A 19,116-nucleotide genomic window follows, 5' to 3' on the forward strand; every position below is an offset into this window, starting at 1 on the left:
TTATAAAATTGACTTGTTTTAATAAACAAGCCAATTTTACGAATAAATCCGGGCTTGCAAATGAGCTGTTTTGACACTAAAAAATCAAAGACTAACAAGAGCAAAAATCTTTAAAAAAAAATTATTTTTTAAAAAATTTTATTATTGTGATTAAATAAAGATGTTTTTACCATGAAACTTTTGTAGAAAACATTTTTTGATATCTCGAATAATTTTCGAGATATATCGAGAAAAACAAAATGCCGCCCTACTTATAAGGAGTGATTTCATTCCTTAGAATTGTTTTTGGGTCACAACTAGAAATTTTCAAATTCATCTACACATTCTTTCTATAAATTTCATCAAAATCAGAATTTTCAGGTTTGCGAAGTATCCTTGTTAGTCTTCGATTTTCTAGTTCCAAAACAGCTCATTTGGGGACACGAGTTTATTGGCAAAACTGGCTTGTTTTGGTGATTTTTATAATCACCTGAAGTTTGCTTAATTTTGGAACACCCAAAATATAATTCTTACATCGTCGTATATATTTCTAATTTTTATATCATTATTCAATTTATGTTTGACGAAATCTCTCTCTTTTGGGAAACTTAACTTCCCAAAGTTCACCTTCTCTAAAAACTCAAAGGAATAATACACAACTTTTGGCTACACCCGCATGACCGCATATTCGTTAGTACGCTTAGCTGCGCGTACTACACCTGCGATTGGCGGCGCGCCAACTTAACGAGCGCGTATACCCCGCGGAAAAAGCGCGCTCGTGATGCAAGAATTCGGCGAAAGAATGTATAAACAACGAGGGCGGGGGATCGCTGATTAAAGGGAGCCGCGAACACAGCACCGCGCGAAGAGTTGCTCGGAACGAGTTAGATAGATAGAGTGGCCCGGACGAGCGAGCGTTATTACGACTCGCGAAACGATTTCTTGTAAGGACGGGAAATGAGCGAGAACTTTAGCCTATTAAACGCGAAGTACAACTCGCCGGAGGTAAAGACTACACGCGATCGCACATTTGCATTTTCTCTCCGCTGTCAAGCGGCATCAATTTATTCTGCTCTCGCCTCCGCTTCGAATGCACAAGCTGATGCAGAAATCCGTATTCTAATAACTGATTCGAAATTGCAGTATCGTCGATCTGGCATCGTGTCTCTTTAATGAAGAATTTTGAAATTCTCAAAAACCCTTTCAAAATTAATTTATACAGTTTTAAAAATTAAATCTTTTTTTACCCATTCATGTTCCTTGAGGATGAATGTGTCATACATTAAAATGTTGGCAGAAGATTTCAGATATGAAAATTTCGTAGACTATTTTATCATTTCTTTTTAGTGTCTTTTTTAAAAACCTGAGCATTCTCTTAAATTCTAAGCATTCATTTGGTAATTATTCAAGTTTGAGGTTAGATTACAAACGCTTCAAATATCTGTTCAATAAATCACAATGGACTAATAAAGAATCTAATGTTGATCTGACAAAGAATGAATGTTCCTTTTTCATAATATTATATTTCCTGTCAATTTAGGAACACAATTTAAGAAAATAATAAAGGATCTATGTTAGATTCTTTTGGCGACTTATTAATTGTGTACTTATTGACAAATATGACAAGAAAAAAAACATTGCCAACAAAATAAAAATTTTTATATACATAATAAAAAAATTCTAACAAATATTTATGCAAAACTTGATTTAAATCCTTGACTTAAATCACTTACTTGTTTAAAAGTTATTTACTAAAATTTGTAAAAAAATATTATTTCCTCCCCCCCTCTTTCTCTCTTTTTCTGCAAATTACTAGTTATTTTTTTTCTTGCAATTGATTTCAGGGAATATTCACGATCAAAAATTTTTGTCATAAATCAGAAATAAAATAATAAAAATATTAAAAATATACAGAACAATTGCCTTCAAATTAAAGAGATAAAGAAAAGGAGAGAAAAGAGAGTTTCTCATTCAAAATTTATATAATCCGTTTAAAAAAAAAAATATTTATATAAAATTTATTCATACAAAATTTACAAATTTATGTACATTAAAAATCGAATAGAATATCTTAATATTCTTTTAAATCTACATTTTAAGCTACATATAATAAACTTTATATAATTTTTATCTTTAAAATATATTAAGATCCATCAGTGAAAAAAATCCTCAAATTTTAACTTTATCTTGATTTTTCAAAAATCATTCTTAAAAGTATATTTTAAAAATAATTCTCTATCTCGGAATCTTGTAGAAACGACGGAAACAAAACGACGTGAGTTCGAAGAAAAAAAATTTGTTTTTTTCTCTCTCTCTCTCTCTCTCTCTCTCTCTCGCGGGTCTAATAATGAGCAGCGGGCGATCAAAGAAAAACGCGCGAGGGAATCGAACAACTTGGCACAAAAGATATAACGAGTCAGAGGTGAGGAAGAGCCCGGTAAGGACCGACAATCGCGAGGGCTATATCCATTACAAGTCGAGGCTTGCGCGCGATGGGCGGTCGAAAATAAACGAGAATCCGAGCTCGTTAACCGGCGAACTGCGCCGCGCTAATAAATGCAACAATGCGCGATGCTCTATTTTGCATCTGCCTCCGTCGAATCGGATCTTCCCTTTGCAAGAAAAGTTTTCAGCCGCTCGACGGCTTGCTGGAAACTGCGAATTAGCCTCAAATGGCACTCCCGTCGTTAAGCGCTACCGAGAGACGGTGACGCTACATGTAATATGCAAGCTAAACAAGCGCATCTTTTTTGCATGCTTGTCAAAAGAAAACGTGAAACTTGCTCGCGCGCACGCGCAACTCTTTACACTCTCGGGCGATGCGCTCTCACGTCGAATTAAAGGAATTCAAAGTCAAATTGAATGAAATGGAAGTATATTTTTAAAGGCCGAGTACGACGGCGAATTAAATATGCGAGCAAATATTTTGCAAAAGTCACAGAATAAAGGGGCGACAGACGTCCCTTCAATTGAAAAAGATATATGAATATGCATGCGGCTGAAAGAGAAAGAGAGAGAGAGAGAGAGAGAGAGAGAGAGGCTCTCTCAGACGACGGCTACTGTACGTATCTGAAAAATGCAGCCCGAAGGGCTAGTTAAACTAAAAACTCGCGTTAAAGCCCTCGCGGAGTTTCGGAGATGAGAGGACGGGTTATACGAAAGTGAGAGAGAGAGAGAGAGAGAGACAAAGAGAAAACGATATGTCGTCCGCGATGCATATGTGCAACGTTCGCTGATTTAATTTCGTCGCATCATGCACGAGCGACAGCTGACGTCCGCTGTCACTTGCTCGGAAATTGCTATCGTTTTAAGTTTATCGAGCACTACGTTATAAATAAGATTACGATACGTGCGATACTCTCTCTCTCTCTCTCTCTTTCTCTTTCCCTCTTTTATCCACACAACATGTAATATTAAATAGTAAGTCTTAATTAGTAAATTTTAAATATTATATTTTTATGAGCATATATAATTTTATGAGTGCTAATATAATTATATAATTAGGTGAGTTCTAATATAATTATATAATTATGTGAATACTAATATAATTATATAATTGTATGAATCTATATTTTTTTCTAATTTTTGTATATAAGTTTCTTTTTTCATATTTTCTATACGATGAAAGAAAACTTATTCTAGAATATAATAAATTTCTTTATTTGTTCATTCATTTTTTTATCGATTTAATTATAGTGTAGTGTAATTATATCGGAAAAATTTAAAATAACATGTAAATTCCTTTTGGGGACATTTATTTTCGCGATATATTTGTGTCACTATATCAGAAATATTTTAAATATATTGATTTTATCTTTTTATATTTGTGTATATTTGTTTATATTTGTCCGTGTGTATGTGGAAATATTGGCTGTCAGATACTTTAACAATTTTTCCAATATTAATTAATGTTGACGCTTTTTATAAATTCTAGTTGCCATATTGTTGCATTTATTATATAACAAGAAAAATATATTCATTTCTGACAACTAAAATCAATAGTAATAATATATTTTTAATCCTCTTTTCTTTTTATCTCTTGAAAAAGTTCATAATACAAAAACGCGGATTTCTTTACTAAAATGTAATTATTGCATTTATCAACGCAATGAAATAATTTGTCGTTTTTCCTGTCAAATTCTACGTTAAATAAAATTTGCTGCGCTATTTAAAAGATAATCGAAAAATTGTATTTAAAAAAAACAACTTTATTGAAATCAATGGCGACTGTTTGAATGTATAACTATTCGGCGATCAGTTTAATTGATTTCGATTGAAAAATACGAGAATCGAAATAAAAACACAATTTTCTTTTGAACATTTAATAAATTTGACAAATAGCAGAAATGTTTTTATTTAATAATTTAAAAAGAGCGGTGTATATATCTTGCTATTTAAATTTTGCGATTTTTTTTTTTCAATCTTTTCGAACACGCAGAGGCATTTTGCAAGGCGGATATCCAATTTCGCAAAGCGAAATTTTTCGCACTGTCCGACGCGGGTTCTCGTCTCTTCTCTTTTTACACCGCAACCAAGTGTCATCGAGAGAGTCGCTCGCTACCCCCTTTAAACACAAGCCTCAAAGGTCAATTACCGATAAACTCGTGGCGAGGTGCGCATAAGCTCGAGTGATAAAGAGTATAAAGAAAACCGGAGGGTTAAAGTACCGTAACGTAAACCGCGCGGTAGGAGACCACGCGGCTCGATGTACATATAAAGTCGAGTACGTGTGCGGTTGCGGGTTAAAGAAGACTCGTCACGTGAGTGCCGGGGATAGGCGTGGCCCTGGAACCTAGGAAAGGTAGAGAGGTGCCACATGTAATGTCGAAGAGATCGTCGGCGAGCCCGAAAGGTCCGCTGATTTGGCCGAGATTTATAGCGCCCGCGGTTATATGGCTTTTCGGCAGGCGTATCTGATATCGCGCCGCTTTTCTCGTAACGCGACATGTTTGAAGGGCACGACTCTCTGGGAAACACGCGAACCTATCGTAAACGTCAGCAAAAAGAAAGAAAAAAAAAAAATTGTCCACGGGCTCAGTCACGTCGAGCACGAAATATGTAATGTCGCGTATAATATGTCAATACGGTGAAATTATTTATCGGCGATTTCAATTATTAACAGGAGAATTTACAGTTAATTAGAAAATGTCGTTAATTATTCAATTAAAATAATTAATAAAGCTAATATATTTAACGAGAGAAATGAAATAGCGATAATTCCGAAATTAATTGATAATGTAAAATGATAAGTCCTTCACACAATGACTCTTCGTATGTTTTCGAGTTTTCATTTTTTTTTTTTTCTTTTAAATATAGTTCCGTGTAGGTATATATATATATATATATATATATATTCTTCCCTGCGACATTTTTCCCGCGCCCTTAATGCTTTCGAAGATATACACCTCGGGATACTTCCAGGTGATACATACACATTCCGTCGTCGTGTTGCGGCGCGTTTGCGCGCGAAAACGACGGGGACGTTGCGGCGGATAGCGCGCGATAAGCGTCGTAATTTATAACCGGTCGCGGATATATTCCGCGGGGTGGGCTCTTAAACGACGACCGCGGCGAGCACAATCTGCGGGAATAACGCGCGCTACGTTGACACGATGAAAAACGTATTACAGTCCTTCCTCCCTTTCCTCCAGTCCCCGCTAACCCCCTCGCCCCCTCGACCACCCGCCGCCTCGGTGCGATAACGCGTCGCGAGCCGTCCCGTAATGACATTTCCGGGACAATTTTGATTTGCATTAACGAGGCGAGCGAACGCGATTTACGTCGCAATCGTGTATCCGATGCCGATTAACGCGCGACGTTGGAAGCCGCCTCGGGCGTAATCGAGCGGCGGCATGTCGCAGGAGAAAAATGATTTTGATTAATGCGCAAATTGATTACGCCGCCGGCGTGGAGCAGAACTGTGCTTGACAAGAGATGATTTCTCGCATTACAGTGAAACAGGAGTATATATGACCCGCCCGCCCGCCCCTCCCCTTGACATTTTTACTCAGGATAATGGCTGGCGTATTTTTTATGGAAGAAATGTTTTATACAAATACATTTAGAGAGATTGTCACAGATAAATTTGACGTAACTTTGCCCGAGGCATTGACGGGGTGTCTCTCCTTGAAAAAACATGGAAAATCTGGAATTGTCAGGGAATTTTTTTGTATCTGGAGAAATTACGGAGTTCTTAGGGAATTTTATTTGAATTTGGAAAATTAAAAAAAAAAATTTTCTCTCATAATTTTGCGCTTGCGATCCTCCTGCGAGCGGTAGACAATTCGTCAATAAGCCAAGTTCTGAATTATATATTTAAGATATATAAATATATATTATAAATATATATTTACCTCTATTTATATATTGAATGTTTTAATAAAATATTGAATATTTTTTATTTTAATTTTTAGTGATAAAAAATTGTGATAAAATGTCATGCAAGTTAAAAAATTTTATCTTAACGAAAACTGTTTAGTTTTTTTTTTTTTTTCAATTTACTTGTAAATCTAGCACTTAAAAATTTAAGTGGCTTTGTGTTTTTCCTTCGTACGAATGAAAAGCAATGGAAAACGCAATAAAAAACTTATTTTAGAAAAATGCACCAAAATTTCTTTAAAATATTTTCTTTACCCGAAATTTTAAACAAAAAACTTGAAGATTAAGGAATTTTCTTACAGAATTTGGATTGACACTCCCATTGATTGATAAATTTCTTTAAGCTTTCTTTAATAAGGGGTAGGAAATATCAGAACACGCTGTTTTCTGTATGATGCGATAATGCAATCTGTCGTCTTGATTGCAAATTTGCTTGAGAAAATAAATAAAGCAAAGATTTTTTATGGGCTGTTTTCTGTCTTCAAAAAATCTAAATCAGAATATACATGCACAAACCAAAACACCAACCTTCAAGCATTGGTGTTTTCTTTTTTTTTCATCATAAAATATCGAAAATATTATTTTGTACACGCTATTCTAAAATATCATAGGAATCCAAAAAAAAACTTGATTTTTGTTATATTTGATAAATATTGTAAATATATATAACTACAAATGTATAAGTAATGTTTGAGAAATTACAGCAGAATACATTGTTGATATAATAGACTTACTTTTAGAAAAAAAAAACTCAGAGAAAGTGTAGAGAAAAATGTGTTTTTTTTTATATTCTCTATACTTGGAATAAAACATGATCACGTTTTGAAGAGAAACGGCTAAAAATAAATAAGCGTGGAAAGAAAAACGCACAGATGTATTGCTGTAGCGTGGATGTTCAGGCAGCAAAACAAAAATCGAAGAAACATTGATGTGCGATTTATTTTGAAACGAGATAAAATTGGATCTTGAATTCTGCAGAAAGGAACCAATCAACAATCGAAAAATTATTGGTTGGCTTCTTTCTGTAAAATATAATCCGATTGGAGCTCAGCTTCGAAAAACCAATCAATACGCTTATTGTATTCGTATCTTCTCTCGAACAGAAAGAAAGATTCTCTCCGATGTCAGTGCTCTAATGTTTCCCTTGTATATAGATTCCACATCATTTTTTTTTACATTCTTATCACGTCTTTTTTGTAATTTTTTTAATGAACAATGTCATTTAAGTTAAGGAGCTTTATATATATAATCGATAATTTTATTAAATTCATATTTTTTTTTTATTGAAAATTTATTCTCGATGAATTCATATACAGAATGGATTGGAAAATGTAATATTATTGAAAAGGAAATGATTTCTCCTGTCGAAAATGTGGAATAAAAATTTTTCGTATAATAAAATTTTTGTTTTTGACAAAATTTAAAAAATTGGATAATTACACTCTTTTTAAGCTTGCATGACAATCTAATACTATATTACATTATCAAATTTATTTCAATATGGATATTAAAAAAAATATGTATAAAAGGATAAAACAAAAAAAAATTAAAATAAAATAAAACAAAAGAATATCACTTTCTATAAAATTTCTAAAAAATTCTAATTTTTCTAATTTTCTAAAAATAAATATATATACATTTTTTTTCAGAAAATTAGGAAAATCGGAATTTTTGAAAATTTTTGTAGAAAGCGGTATTCTCTTATTTTCTTCTTTTATATCTTTAGAGCTTAAAATGTTCTCTAAGCTTGAGGTTTAGACAATCTAATCGAAAATGCGCTGCTGGGCATAGCAGATATCGTGAAGGAATGGCAGCTACGTGCTTTCACTTTATCGCGATCCCTTGCTGATTCCCTGCTGATTGCCGATGGGCGATAGAAAGATTACGTTGTAGAAAACGGGAGGAACGTTCACCGATATACTCACGATCGCGTTCGAGAAAACGGATTTTCACGACGCTCCACACGATAGACAATTCCATCAATCGTCGCCGTTAAGAGCGCCGATAATTACTCCGCCATCCGTGTATCACCCTGGATGACGCGTTATCGAGGTCAACCGAGCGTTTTCCAACGATAGAGGATCCACGATAGATGATCCGAAGGACGGAATACAACGCTTTAATATGAGACGAGACATGTCAAGTAATAGTCCGACAGCAGCTTTATAGTCAGGCTTATAGTCAAACAACCTCCTCAGCAACCTTGTTTCGGGCGATACTAGTGATGTTGTATCTAGTTGACAACACGCTACTATAACCAGATATAATCTAAGTTTAACAGAGCGTGAAGCAGTGCAAAGTGCGCGAATTAATGTGCCTACAGCTAAGGTAAGAAAATACAGGGCAAATAGTACATCTCTTAAGGGGAGAGCACCCTATGATGTACATGTCTCATCTCTGGCTTCTGTTTGCACGAGAATTTACGACAAATGTCGTTTGATAAAATATATGATTTATTATCTCTTTTGAATTTTTTTTTTTTTATATTTTTTATAAAAATACACTGACAATTCTTCAAGTTTTTTAAGGATAACTATATGTATGTGCGTGTATGAAATTTATGAAAATTATCATAAACTTCGAAGAAAGATTTTGGTGAATAAATTAGATTATCCAAGATTCATAAGTATTTTCAAGATTAAAATTTTTTTTCTTTTTATTGACGTTATGGATAAAAATAAAATCATTGTGTGCTATAGAAATATTGAAGAAGATCAAGTTATATAGGGTAACTTTAAATAAGTGCGAAAAATTTTAAGAGATGATTCTTTGTCTAAAATTAAGAGGAGTTTTTTATATAATTCCCTGAGGAGATACATTCTTCCAGGAAAAGATGAAAATTAGGTTTATTTTATGTTGTTTTCATTCCACTTTTTTTCAACATTCTACAATTTTGTTTTGCTTATTTTTTTCTTTATTTTGAAATTCTATTTCTCGTAATTCAAAACCTATGCCATTTAGCTGTGTTGTGTATGATAATGTATTTTATTTTATTTTTTTAATTATTGATTTTACGAAATAATTAAAGAAAGTAAAAAATTTCTTAAAAGAATCAACCTTTCTGAAATGCATATTTTTATATGATCACATTCTGACCCGTTAAAAAATTCTAATAAAAAAAAAATTGAACAGTTGCTCGTTTCATCCCCTTATAACAATATGGGAGGATTAATAAATATTTTTTTACTAGTAAAAAATGCCAATCAAATTTCACTTTTTTAACTTGTTCAAACTTTGAGAAAAAAAAATAGAAACCCAATTTTTACCTTCCCCTTTGTATGAGTGTAATTTCTCAGAGGAATATAAGTGCATATGTTTATATGAGAGACTTCCCTTAATTTTCGCGAAAAAAAAATTTCCTAAAATTTTTTGCACTTATATTTAGAATCACCCTGTATATAGTTTTATTCTATATCCCATAACGTTCAATTTTCGTCCAGGGGTCGCGTTGTAATAGCGTCAATAAAGATTTTAAGTATTTTCATGGATCGCATCGCATACGCGCATGAGTTATTAATCCGAAACTCAACGCGCGCGCGATATAATATCGTTTACGCGCTCGTTATTCTCGCTCGTGGGGAGGCGTCTATCGCGTTAACACATTACGCGGAATTCTTATACCGGCTCGACATAGCCATTTGCGCGATGCGACACGCGATTACAAGTAATTACAGCTCGCGCGTGTCATGAATATTTACGAGCGTAGTTTTTAAAGTTTCACGTTTAGTCTAGAACGCGTGTTAGGGTGTATCGGGAACAGCGATTTCTCGTTTACGCGAGTTCAATATTGCAAACAAATTTATATACGTGAGATGCAAGAGTACGACAAGAATAGAGATATATGTATTGGGATCTGTCAAATGGAGGCATGACCTCTGGTGGCAGAAAAAAATATTATTCTTAGGGTGCAGTATCACGCTCGCAATATGGCCGTAAAGCATAAATACGTGAATATTATTTATCAATCAAACAAATTGCATTTATGGTTAGCATTTTATTTGATTGTAAAAGTTGATGCTTTACACGCAAAAGCATACGTGATATTGACACTGCACCCTAAGATGCGCCATGTTACTTAAGCCCCGCCCATTTGACAGATCCCAATATTGTAGCCAATGATGATTGAGCCAGATTGAATTTAAAAAGTTATCTAGCAAACAGATATGACATTTTCATCTTTATCCGATAAATATGTCAAACATTTTGCATGCCAATAATATCTAATATCTTTTTCGTTTCATTACTTGTAATTGACATTCTTCGTGATATTTTATGCATCCATAAAATTGATCCTACCGCTTCTTATAATAAAGATGCTTGATTATAAATAAGGCATTTCCTTTCTCTTCTTTATGGATACTAAATCAGGAAGATTCGTTCCAAAGAGCTTGCTTATTAATGAATTATACGAAGATAAAGTGAGATATATTTGAATCAAGAGTTATAGATGTGCATCATGAAATCTTATTTAGCATTTAATCTCAATTAAGTGTCCAATTTGAAGCTGTTAGTAAGACTTAAAAGAAGTCAATCTATTTGGAATAAAATTATCTGCGACTATATATTCTGACTTTAATCTATTTTGAGTTTGCAAAAAAAAAAAAGAGAAAGTGTATTAAATGTAAAAAGCGTAATTGTCGCAGTTATCCAGACACTTATTGTTAGCCTTACCGTCATTTGCACAAATTGATGATTTTTCCAGACGAGTCAATCAGTTCGGTGGAAACACAATCGACCTCCCGAATAAAAATTCAAGTCATTATACTTTGGCAAAAATATCAGTTCCGCGAAACATCGTGATATCGTATCGATGTTTTGACGCGGCAAATTATTCATATAGGAGTTAGCGTCGCCTATTCCGCGGTATCGACACACCCGCTATTATTTCACATTAAGTCGTTAGCTCGTTCGCGGTCCCCTGGAATGAACAAGAAAATCGCGTGTCCTAGCGTAAACTTCCGCCTCTCCTTCCTCGCCTCCCTTTCTCCGGCATAGTACAAAAGGCCGTTCATGATAGACCGATTGCCCGGTAATGGTTTGCTCCGTAATTCTGCTTGTCGTTCTCGTCGTGCGCTAGTCGCAAATTGAAATTCACGATGGCCGCCAGACCAAATGTGCTCGCGTCCCTTTCTTTCCAACCCCCGCATTCATTCGCTTTTCAGCGCTCACGCAGGTTCGCAGCGATACGATAAGCGCGCGAGATAAGTGCGCGAAAAAAATAGCTGCATGAAAAATTGTTTAAATGAGGTACGAAATTAAAACCAAAAACTGATGGTAGCGAACTCTTAAAGAACAATAAATACGAGACTTTCCATCCTTAGCAAAATAACGGACTTACAAAATGTGCGTGATCAGAGTATCTACTTTCTGGAAAAACATGAAAAACCAGAAATTCTTAGAGAATTTTTTTATACCTGGAAAAATCAGGGAATTCTCAAGGAATTTTATTGGGACTAAGGGAATTTTTTTTCAAATTTTCTCTTTGATAATTTTGCTGATGATAGCAAATTCTTAAAGAACGATAAATACGAGTCTTTTCATCCTTAGCAAAATAATGGACTTACAAAATGTGCGTGATCAGAGTATCTACTTTCTGGAAAAAGCATGAAAAACCAGAAATTCTTAGAGAATTTTTTTATACCTGGAAAAATCAGGGAATTCTCAAGGAATTTTGTTGGGACTAAGGGAATTTTTTTTCAAATTTTCTCTTTGATAATTTTGCTGATGATAGCAAATTCTTAAAGTACGATAAATACGAGACTTTCCATCCTTAGCAAAATAACGGACTTACAAAATGTGCGTGATCAGAGTATCTACTTTCTGGAAAAATATGAAAAACCAGAAATTCTTTGAGAATTTTTTTATACTTGGAAAAATCAGGGAATTCTCAAGGAATTTTGTTGGGACTAAGGGAATTTTTTTTCAAATTTTCTCTTTGATAATTTTGCTGATGATAGCAAATTCTTAAAGTACGATAAATACGAGACTTTCCATCCTTAGCAAAATAACGGACTTACAAAATGTGCGTGATCAGAGTATCTACTTTCTGGAAAAAGCATGAAAAACCAGAAATTCTTAGAGAATTTTTTTATACCTGGAAAAATCAGGGAATTCTCAAGGAATTTTGTTGGGACTAAGAGAATTTTTTTCAAATTTTTTCTTTGATAATTTTGCTGATGATAGCAAATTCTTAAAGAACGATAAATACGAGACTTTCCATCCTTAGCAAAATAACGGACTTACAAAATGTGCGTGATCAGAGTATCTACTTTCTGGAAAAACATGAAAAACCAGAAATTCTTAAAGAATTTTTTTATACCTGGAAAAATCAGGGAATTCTCAAGGAATTTTGTTGGGACTAAGGGAATTTTTTTTCAAATTTTCTCTTTGATAATTTTGCTGATGATAGCAAATTCTTCTAAGTACGATAAATACGAGACTTTCCATCCTTAGCAAAATAACGGACTTACAAAATGTGCGTGATCAGAGTATCTACTTTCTGGAAAAACATGAAAAACCAGAAATTCTTAGAGAATTTTTTTATACCTGGAAAAATCAGGGAATTCTCAAGGAATTTTATTGGGACTAAGGGAATTTTTTTTCAAATTTTCTCTTTGATAATTTTGCTGATGATAGCAAATTCTTAAAGAACGATAAATACGAGTCTTTTCATCCTTAGCAAAATAATGGACTTACAAAATGTGCGTGATCAGAGTATCTACTTTCTGGAAAACATGAAAAACAGAAATTCTTAGAGAATTTTTTATACCTGGAAAAATCAGGGAATTCTCAAAGAATTTTATTGGGACTAAGGGAATTTTTTTCAAATTTTCTCTTTGATAATTTTGCTGATGATAGCAAATTCTTAAAGTACGATAAATACGAGACTTTCCATCCTTAGCAAAATAACGGACTTACAAAATGTGCGTGATCAGAGTATCTACTTTCTGGAAAAATATGAAAAACCAGAAATTCTTTGAGAATTTTTTTATACTTGGAAAAATCAGGGAATTCTCAAGGAATTTTGTTGGGACTAAGGGAATTTTTTTTCAAATTTTCTCTTTGATAATTTTGCTGATGATAGCAAATTCTTCTAAGTACGATAAATACGAGACTTTCCATCCTTAGCAAAATAACGGACTTACAAAATGTGCGTGATCAGAGTATCTACTTTCTGGAAAAACATGAAAAACCAGAAATTCTTAAAGAATTTTTTTATACCTGGAAAAATCAGGGAATTTTCAAGGAATTTTGTTGGGACTAAGGAAAATTAAAAAAAAAATTCTTTCCTTAATAATTTTGTTCTTATGCTGTAAGCAGTAGAATTTGCCAATAAGCCATGTTGTAAATTGTGTTTAAAATATATTATAAATATATATCTATCTTCGTTTATATATTTAATGTTTTAATAAAATATCAAATATACAATATATATTTTTTATTTTAATTTTTAGTTATAAAAAATAAAAATATGCAAGTTAAAAAATTTGTTATTTTGACAAAAGCTATTCAATTTTATTTTCAATACATGTAAGTTAAAAAAATTTTTATTTTGACAAACTATTCAATTTTATTTTTAGTTTACATTTGTAAATTTAGCATTTGAAAATTTAAATGGCTTTGTTTTTCTTTCGTATGAATGAACATTAGGAAATACTTACAATAAAAAAACTTAATATAAGAAATTCCAGTAAAAAAATATTTAAAATATTCTTTTTACTTGGAATTTTGAACAAAAACACCTAAAAGAGAATTTTTAGAAAAACTTTTTACTTCTAAAGCTTGAGTAAAGACAAATTTCCTGGTGATAACTAGAAAATAATATTACTAGAAAATAAAAATGTGAAAAAGGGAAAAACGCTATAGTATTAATGAATTTACATATTGTAAATATTAGAATCATACATTATATCACGGAGATTGTAACGCTTGCGTTGAGCTGTTTTTAATCACTGTTTTGTGTGAAAAATGTACTCTGTGTAAGAAGACGTTTGAGTGATGTATCGCTGTTCGCGGGCGTGCAGCTCGCGAGGCGTGCAATTGTCGCCGAATTAAATTCGAAATTAGCGCTTGTTTATCAACTCCCGCTGCGTCATTTATCTTGAATATTTACGTTTCGCCGGGAAACGAAATAGCCGTGCGCGACTGCATTAATTATGCGCAACGGTATGTCGCATATTTTTCGTAGGGGGATGAGTTTCATGCATTTGCCATATAAACAGAATTTGATTTTCAGCGTTTGACCCTGTCAATTTTGCGAGGATCCCCCGAGATATTTCGATGTAACGTAGTACCGCTCGGTGGTTTCATTTTGACGATAAAGGTAGCCCGCGTATGTATGTATATACAAGGTAGTTTGTTTTCGCGCGAAATGTAAAAACCCGTTGATATTTGTTTGCCGCATTTCTTGCGACATCGAACACATAAATCGACAGATCCTCCGCTACTGGTCGATTCTAAAAACGCATCGCACACGAATTGAAATTATTGAGATCGTCGGGGTAAATAAAGCCTCGAGCACGCATACACGCGTGCACAGAGGCATTCCGATCGCGAATGAATTTTTGTGGAATTGATTTCTCTCATATCTCCGCCTTGGAAATGGAAACGCGTGGAAAAAATCTAGATCATATCCGAATTCGGCGCGTTTACGGGCGCCAAGTTATCCATGGCACTGGCGTTATCCGACATTAATGACCGACCTTATTTGCATATCGTGTTTAAGCTGCGCGAAGCGTTATTTCGCTATAATGCCGCCCGCCGCGCGTATATATATTTATCATCTTTTACGACACCGGGAATATAACGTTTGTGTCGGAAATATTCTCTCTATCTCATAGTCAGGATATCTACTTTCTAGAAAAACTTAGAAAACTTGGATTTTTCGTTTTTATTTTGAAAAATTAGGGAAGTCTCATGGAATTTTACTCGAACTTAGGAAATTTTTTTAAAACTTCTCTGTTGGATCATTTTGTTCTTATATTGCAAGCACCGGCAATCTGATTGGCCAATGATTGTGAATTATATGTTTTTGATTGGAGGTTGCCTACTCTCTGAAAAAACCTAAAAAACCTGGAAAATTCTTTTGTTTTTATCTTAAAAAATTAGGAAATTCTCATGGAATTCGATTTGAACTCGGGGAATTTTTTCAAAAATTCTTTTTTTGATCATTTTATTCTTATATTGCAAGCATCGGCAATCTGATTGGCCAATGATTGTGAATTATATGTTTTTGATTGGAGATTGTCTACTCTCTGAAAAAACCTAGAAAACCTGGAAAATTCTTTTGTTTTTATCTTAAAAAATTAGGAAATTCTCATGGAATTTGATTTGAACTCGGGGAATTTTTTCAAAAATTCTTTTTTTGATCATTTTATTCTTATATTGCAAGCATCGGCAATCTGATTGGCCAATGATTGTGAATTATATGTTTTTGATTGGAGGTTGCCTACTCTTTGAAAAAACCTAGAAAACTTGGAAAATTCTTTTGTTTATATCTTAAAAAATTAGGAAATTCTCATGGAATTTGATTTGAACTCGGGGAATTCAAAAATTTTTTTTTTGATCATTTTATTCTTATATTGCAAGCATCGGCATCTGATTGGCCAATGATTGTGAATTATGTTTTTGAGTGTCTACTCTCTGGAAAAACTTAGAAAACCTGGAAAATTCTTTTGTTTTTATCTTAAAAAATTTATAATATTTATTTTGAATTTCCATTTCTGTAGAATGACTCATCTTTGGAGGCGAAAAATTGATACTTGAGATGACATTATTGGACAGAATTTTCCCGTAGACCTAATATATTTTTTTCTTTGATTACGTTGATTATGTTTATTGTCACAGCAAAAAAATACTGAATACACATTTTTTTATTGTAATTCTTACAATTAATAATAGAAAATGAAAATATTATGCAAATGAAAAATGCTTGTCTTACAAAAGTCATTCAGTACATTTTTTAATTTAATATTTAAAATTTAAGTAATTTATTGCTTAGAGGAAGCTTTATTTTTGTGGAAATTTTTTCTTTTTTAAATTTTGATGCCAATGTGTTCAGAATGTTCTAAAACGTCGAAAAACATATTTTTACAAAATGTTTATATGTGTGTATGTATATATGTTTGTGCACAAAAAGGACGTGGTTACTCTAACTGCCGTAAATTTTGAGATAACGGGCTAAATTTTTGTATATGAATAGAGTATCATTAAAGGTTGGCATTGTATTTGACTAGAATCGGTGAAGGAGTTTTTTTTTAATGAAATTTTGAATTTTTCAAAAAAGGGTGTTGTTGCTCTAACCTCCACAAATGTTGAAATATCAGGCTAAATATTTTTATATGAAATAGAATAGAATCATTAAAGGTGATTGATATTGAATTTGATGAGAATTGATGAAAAGGTTTACTTTTTATGAAATTTTGAATTTTTCCAAAAAAAGAGGTTACTCTAACTTCCTCAAATTTTGAGATATTGGGCTAAATATTTTTACATAAATAAAGTATCATTAAAGGATGATTAATATTGAATTTGGACGTATTTGTAATTACTCATATTATGAAGGAAAAAAAAATAAAATTATGAGGAAGCAATGTGCAAGTTTTTAATTTGCACAATTTTTTACTCGTTTTGTTTTTTTTTTTTTTTTGTATGAGTATTAAAAATATCAAAAACGCACTAAAAAAAACTTCTTTCAAAAGGTTTTATCTAAAAATTCTCCGATTTTACCTGGAATTTTGAACAAATTATCTGAGTAATCAGGGAATTTTTAGGAAATTTTTTTACAAGCTTTGGATAGACACCGTACGAGTTCTTGGCTTCGCGCGAGATTGCAAAATATATTGCACATTAGACTTGAGCGCAAACAAAACCTTCGTTATCGCGCGAAGCGGCTTCCGCGCACGGCATTCAAACGATCTGTAATTGCAGGTGCGATTCCGGAAAGATGATACGCGACTACCTGATACTGCTCTCGTGGCTGTGCGCGGTGCAAGGAAAGATAGGTAAGTACTATATCGTGCTCTTTTCTCTCTACGGGCAATAAATTGTTGTACTTTGCATATTCGCAGCGCGTAATTTTGCGGTTTTTTCCCTCTACGCGCTATAGTCGGTGCAATTTTTAATACCATCATGAGAAAAGGTATAAAAAGCTATTATGTATATTGTAGCGGCTCATCCGATGCCTTCGGGCACGGCGCAATCTGGCTATCGTTTACGCGCCGCCAGAAAATCCACCCCGCGGCGCGAGAATTTCTCGAGAGAAAAATTTCCGAGCAACGCGGAACAACGGCGGGCAGGTCGAAGCGAGAGCAACGTTTCGCTTTAGACGCAGTCGAGAGATTGAAGTGTGCTTCTCAAATTCATACGCTCTATTTTCGATGACAAAATTAGAGAAATTACAATGGAAGGATGAGATGATCATTCCTTCACTGATTTTTTTATTGTCGTCACGACTGTCGCCAATTTTGCTATTTCAATAATGCTATTCTTCCAATTTCCTACAATATTTTTCAGTGCTTTCTGATTGGCAAAATTTGCATTTTAAATGATTCGATAGCAAAGAGACAATTAAAAATCCACTATAGTGCATTAAGAATACACGTAAGTTCGCCTTTAAAATAGAAAGTGCAATTACGAGGTATGGGCATAAAAGCTCACAACAATGTTCTTTACTTTCATGTTATTTTCCATAGTCGTTATTGTTTTCAAGATGTAATCGGCCTCAATTTCACGAGTTCCCGTATAGCGGCTTCGCTTGCAGTGACGAAAAATTTGCCACGGCACATTGGGGACAGCGAAAATTCCATCTGCGCAACGAGCTTCGCGATGTACATCGCAGCGTTTTTTCATGTAGACACGCGAATATGATCCCTATGTTTATTTGTGACAATGGAAGCGCAGCAATTGATGTGAGATATATATTTTTCCATACTACTGCAGCAGAAAATTGAAATCACCGATATTATACCGGTTTTAATTGTTGCGATATTTTGACTGGGCAAATTTTACAGGAGGCAGGAGAGAGCGTATTTATTTAAAAAGATATAAAAAGCTATTTATTTAAAAGAATATAAAAATAGCGAGTTCAATGAAAAAAAAAAAAAAAAAAAATACATGTAAACTAAGCCTCTTAATAAACAAGGTTTGATATTTGAAATTTCGCCTCGCTCGGCGCTGTCAAATAAGTTATTCCATGACATATTCGTCGCGTATTACCTTTTTTAGTATATGCGATTTTATCGAAACCAGAGAGCAGTGGTTCAATCGCGTTATAAGCGCCGAAATATATTATTGACGCGAAAATTTCGATCGAAATTCTGGTACTTTTCCTCGGCCCCTTTCATTTTTCATTAACCTCGATCACGATAAAGAGAAGTTCTTTGCCTTGTAGGATATTTCTGGCATATCACCGACATCCATTACGACCCAAAATATTCTACTCAAGGAAACGCCGCCAGCAGTAAGTTATCAGTTTAATGATTTATTTCTGATTATGTAAGACAAGAAAATCTCTCAACTTTTCAACTTTATCGAGAAATTAGAATATATTTGGATTTCTTTTTTCTTTTATTATTAGTTAAAGCATTTTGCGAGGAAAAATAATTTGCATGTGTATGCTGTACAAATGTTTGATTTCTACAAATGTAGAGATTTCAAACAATTTCTCCGAGTGTGATTTCAACTTGTGTTTGATTTTCACTCAAATATGACTAGGACTCGTCCTGGAGGTCGATCACGTAGATGTTAGTGAGTTTTTTT

General features: G+C 33.5%; 2 protein-coding genes across 3 annotated transcripts in view; one reads left to right on the top strand and one right to left on the bottom strand.

Annotated features, from left to right (window-relative positions):
• LOC126857163 (glutathione S-transferase D1-like) overlaps positions 1-19,116 on the bottom strand; it is a 155,754-nt gene that overhangs the window by 36,326 nt on the left and 100,312 nt on the right. The window lies entirely within an intron of this gene.
• LOC126857139 (acid sphingomyelinase-like phosphodiesterase 3a) overlaps positions 1-19,116 on the top strand; it is a 61,155-nt gene that overhangs the window by 16,435 nt on the left and 25,604 nt on the right. For both annotated transcript variants that reach the window (XM_050606305.1, XM_050606304.1), the window contains exons 2-3: positions 17,287-17,360; positions 18,749-18,817. In XM_050606305.1, the coding sequence (XP_050462262.1) occupies positions 17,303-17,360; positions 18,749-18,817 (127 nt within the window). In that variant the 5' untranslated portion in view covers positions 17,287-17,302. The remainder of the gene's footprint in view (positions 1-17,286; positions 17,361-18,748; positions 18,818-19,116) is intronic.

The sequence above is a fragment of the Cataglyphis hispanica genome, chromosome 20 (assembly GCF_021464435.1).
Source record: "Cataglyphis hispanica isolate Lineage 1 chromosome 20, ULB_Chis1_1.0, whole genome shotgun sequence".
NCBI lineage: Eukaryota > Metazoa > Arthropoda > Insecta > Hymenoptera > Formicidae > Cataglyphis > Cataglyphis hispanica.